The sequence below is a fragment of the Austrofundulus limnaeus genome, unplaced genomic scaffold (assembly GCF_001266775.1).
Source record: "Austrofundulus limnaeus strain Quisiro unplaced genomic scaffold, Austrofundulus_limnaeus-1.0 Scaffold358, whole genome shotgun sequence".
Taxonomy (NCBI): domain Eukaryota; kingdom Metazoa; phylum Chordata; class Actinopteri; order Cyprinodontiformes; family Rivulidae; genus Austrofundulus; species Austrofundulus limnaeus.
The window spans coordinates 99,068-101,866 of NW_013952760.1; the positions used below are offsets into that span (position 1 = coordinate 99,068).

General features: G+C 41.9%; 1 protein-coding gene across 1 annotated transcript in view; it reads right to left on the minus strand.

Moving 5' to 3' along the window:
• utp18 (UTP18 small subunit processome component) overlaps positions 1-2,546 on the minus strand; it is a gene marked incomplete in the record, with an annotated part of 17,918 nt that extends 15,372 nt beyond the window's left edge. The window contains 2 exon segments of the mRNA XM_014023128.1: positions 920-1,012; positions 2,341-2,546. Coding sequence (XP_013878582.1) covers positions 920-1,012; positions 2,341-2,457 — 210 coding nt within the window.
• Between the last annotated feature and the right edge of the window lie 253 nt (positions 2,547-2,799).

Below are 2,799 nucleotides of genomic sequence, written 5' to 3' on the forward strand. Positions count from 1 at the left end.
ATATATATATATAACCTTTATTTTAACAGGTAAGTCAGTTGAGAACCAGTTCTGTTACAATGACGACCTGGTGAAGAAGCAGCAGTACAAACAGTACTTTTTGCTGCTGTGGTTCGTTTATTTTTGAGTTTATTTATGATCTAGAGTGTAGACAACAAAAAGACAGTGGCAGTAATTCCATTTGTAGGGGCTTTGATAAAATTTTCAAACTTATTTTAGAACTGATTTTCCTTTTTATACTCGTACGGCTCTATGTAGAGACTGCAAAACTACAGTTTTTAAATCAGTCCTCTCATTAAGGCTTTAGAGGTCTTTAAAGCCTGAACATTAGGAAGCAAGTGCTCCACTGACTTACATTATAACAAATAAAAAAAGTGCGGAGCTCCGTACACAGAGTGCGTCACAATTTCACAACAAATTTTCAAACCAAAGCAGAAAACCAACTGATAAAACTAGATTATGAAATGCTAAAGAGAGGCTAAGTGTGAAAACAAGTGAAAAAAATAAAAATCACAAAAACCTGACCGGGATCAGGCAGCGCATTTATCAAAGTGCCTATTGTTTGTAAAAAACTTATGTGCAACTGATGGCTAAAATAAAACATTTAAATTTGTTCAGATTCAGTTTTCAAAATTTTTGGATCAATTTTTAATATTTTTTAATCAATTTTGGAGGTTTTGTGATATATATTATATATTGTCATATAGCCAAAAAATATCGGGATTAAAGATTTCCCTCGTATCGCCCAGCCCTAATCTATAATAATATTATTTGTTGTCGTTTTATTGGACCTCCTTATAAACAGTCAAGACCCSCTTTTGCCCCCCTCATAATTTTCTGGTGCCGCCACTGCAGAGGGGCTCCTGGAGGCCTCAGGGGGGAGAACAGGTGAGAGCAGAGACATGATGAAGGTCCTCACCTGGCTGAAGGTGGGGGGAGGTGGAGGCCCCCCTGGTGGAGGGGGAGGGGGAGGGTTGGGCATCCTGCTGCAGGTACAACACACTCCTGATCCCTGGMGGAGAAACAAACCATGTTGAGATCAGAACCGGTTCAGTTTGTTCTGATCCAGTCAGCAGGTAACACCTGCAGTGTGTGCGTCAGTAAAACACACAATTCTGATTTATAGTCTGCGTGGAACCGTTAGGAGGGGTCGAATAATAAAAAATACTACTAAATACATTTTAAACCGGGTCATTGATCCAGGACTGGGACTTCATAGACCAGGACGAGCCCACAAACAGGTCAGAACCGTGTCTTTGGGCCACATCCTGTCATTTTGTCCCTTTTAGAAAAACAAGTGATTCTGTGACCGTGCAGACCACTAACGGACGGGCTAGCTCCGTTAGCTCGATGCTAACCGGCCTAACTCTGCAGGACGCTCGAACAAGACCCGGGTTCTTCTCCAGGTGTGTTACCTGTCACTATGAACACCTGTCCGGACACACAAACACACACAGAGGACAGGACAGGTAGCTCATCGGGACCCGCTGCTCATCCCTGCGGACAGCCGTTAGCTCCGCCTGTTAGCCGCTAGCATCACCTGCTGTGACACAGCCAGGTGAGGGGGGGCTCATACCTGTGACCCTCAGCGCCTCCCCGCCGCTTAGCTCATCCTCCCAGGTGTTTGTCGGTGGTTTAACGGGGCCCAGCTCCGGCCCAGCGGCTCCTCCGTGCTCCCGTTATCTCTGCTAGCCCGCTCCGTTAGCCTCAGGGCTGCAGCGGCAACACGGATCACGTGACCTCAGCGGAGCTCCGCCTTTTATTGGTGATTTTCTGTTATTTTATTATTATTTCCAGTATAATAATCGTGTTTGATGGGTTTCAGTCCTCTTGTTTCATTTTTATATTTTAATTCTTGTAAACTGAGGGAGTGGAGATATTTATCTGTAGATTTAAAGAAAATAAGCTGATGAAACAACGTAGTTCTTATTTTATGAAGACGTTTTTTTATAAATATAAAATTGAGGATTTATTATTTTAATGTGCTTATTTGAGATTTTCCAACCATCAGATGAGAATTTGTTTTCTGGATTCAGCTAACGCTGATTGGTTGATCTTTTTTTACGTTATGTCTGATTGGATCAACGTAAAATGACGCGTGGACCCAGCAACCAATCAAAATGCATCCAGCAGCGCGGAGATTTGAAAGTAAAATGGCGGACATTCGATCGTACGTTTGTTTTAAAATGTGCAACTTTAATGTATTTTTATCACACATTTGTTTTATTTAATTACAGCGTTAGTTTAAAGAGTCTGAGAGGATTTAAAGTTTCTAAACTAACCTTTGTTTTTCTGCTCAAACTGAAGCGTAAAAACGTGAAGCTAACTGTTTGTGTTTACCAGAGTGCTGCAGCAGTGTGACCCGGTTCTGCTGGATCCGAGCGGGGGTTCGGACCCGGACTGTGTGGCGGAGACAGCCGGGAGTCTCCTCTTCTTCACGGTCAGTGTGTCACACATCAGCCGGTGTAATCACTGCAACTAAAACACCTGCAACTAATTAATGACAGGAAACTAATTAATGTAACCCTCCACAAACTCATAATATACCTCAAGTTAACAAAATATACACCATTTTTAGTCATTGGTAGTTTATTTGATGATACATTTCTGTGTCTGGTTTTAAATATCTTATTTTGTCCAAAATAACTTTTTGGGACATTTTCTAATAATCATCTAATTTCAGTTCCTGATGAACTAAAGCTGTTCTAACCTGGTGCACAGGGCTAATAAAAATACCTGTGTGTGTGTGTGTGTGTGTGTGTGTGTGTGTGTGTGTGTGTGTGTGTGTGTGTGTGTGTA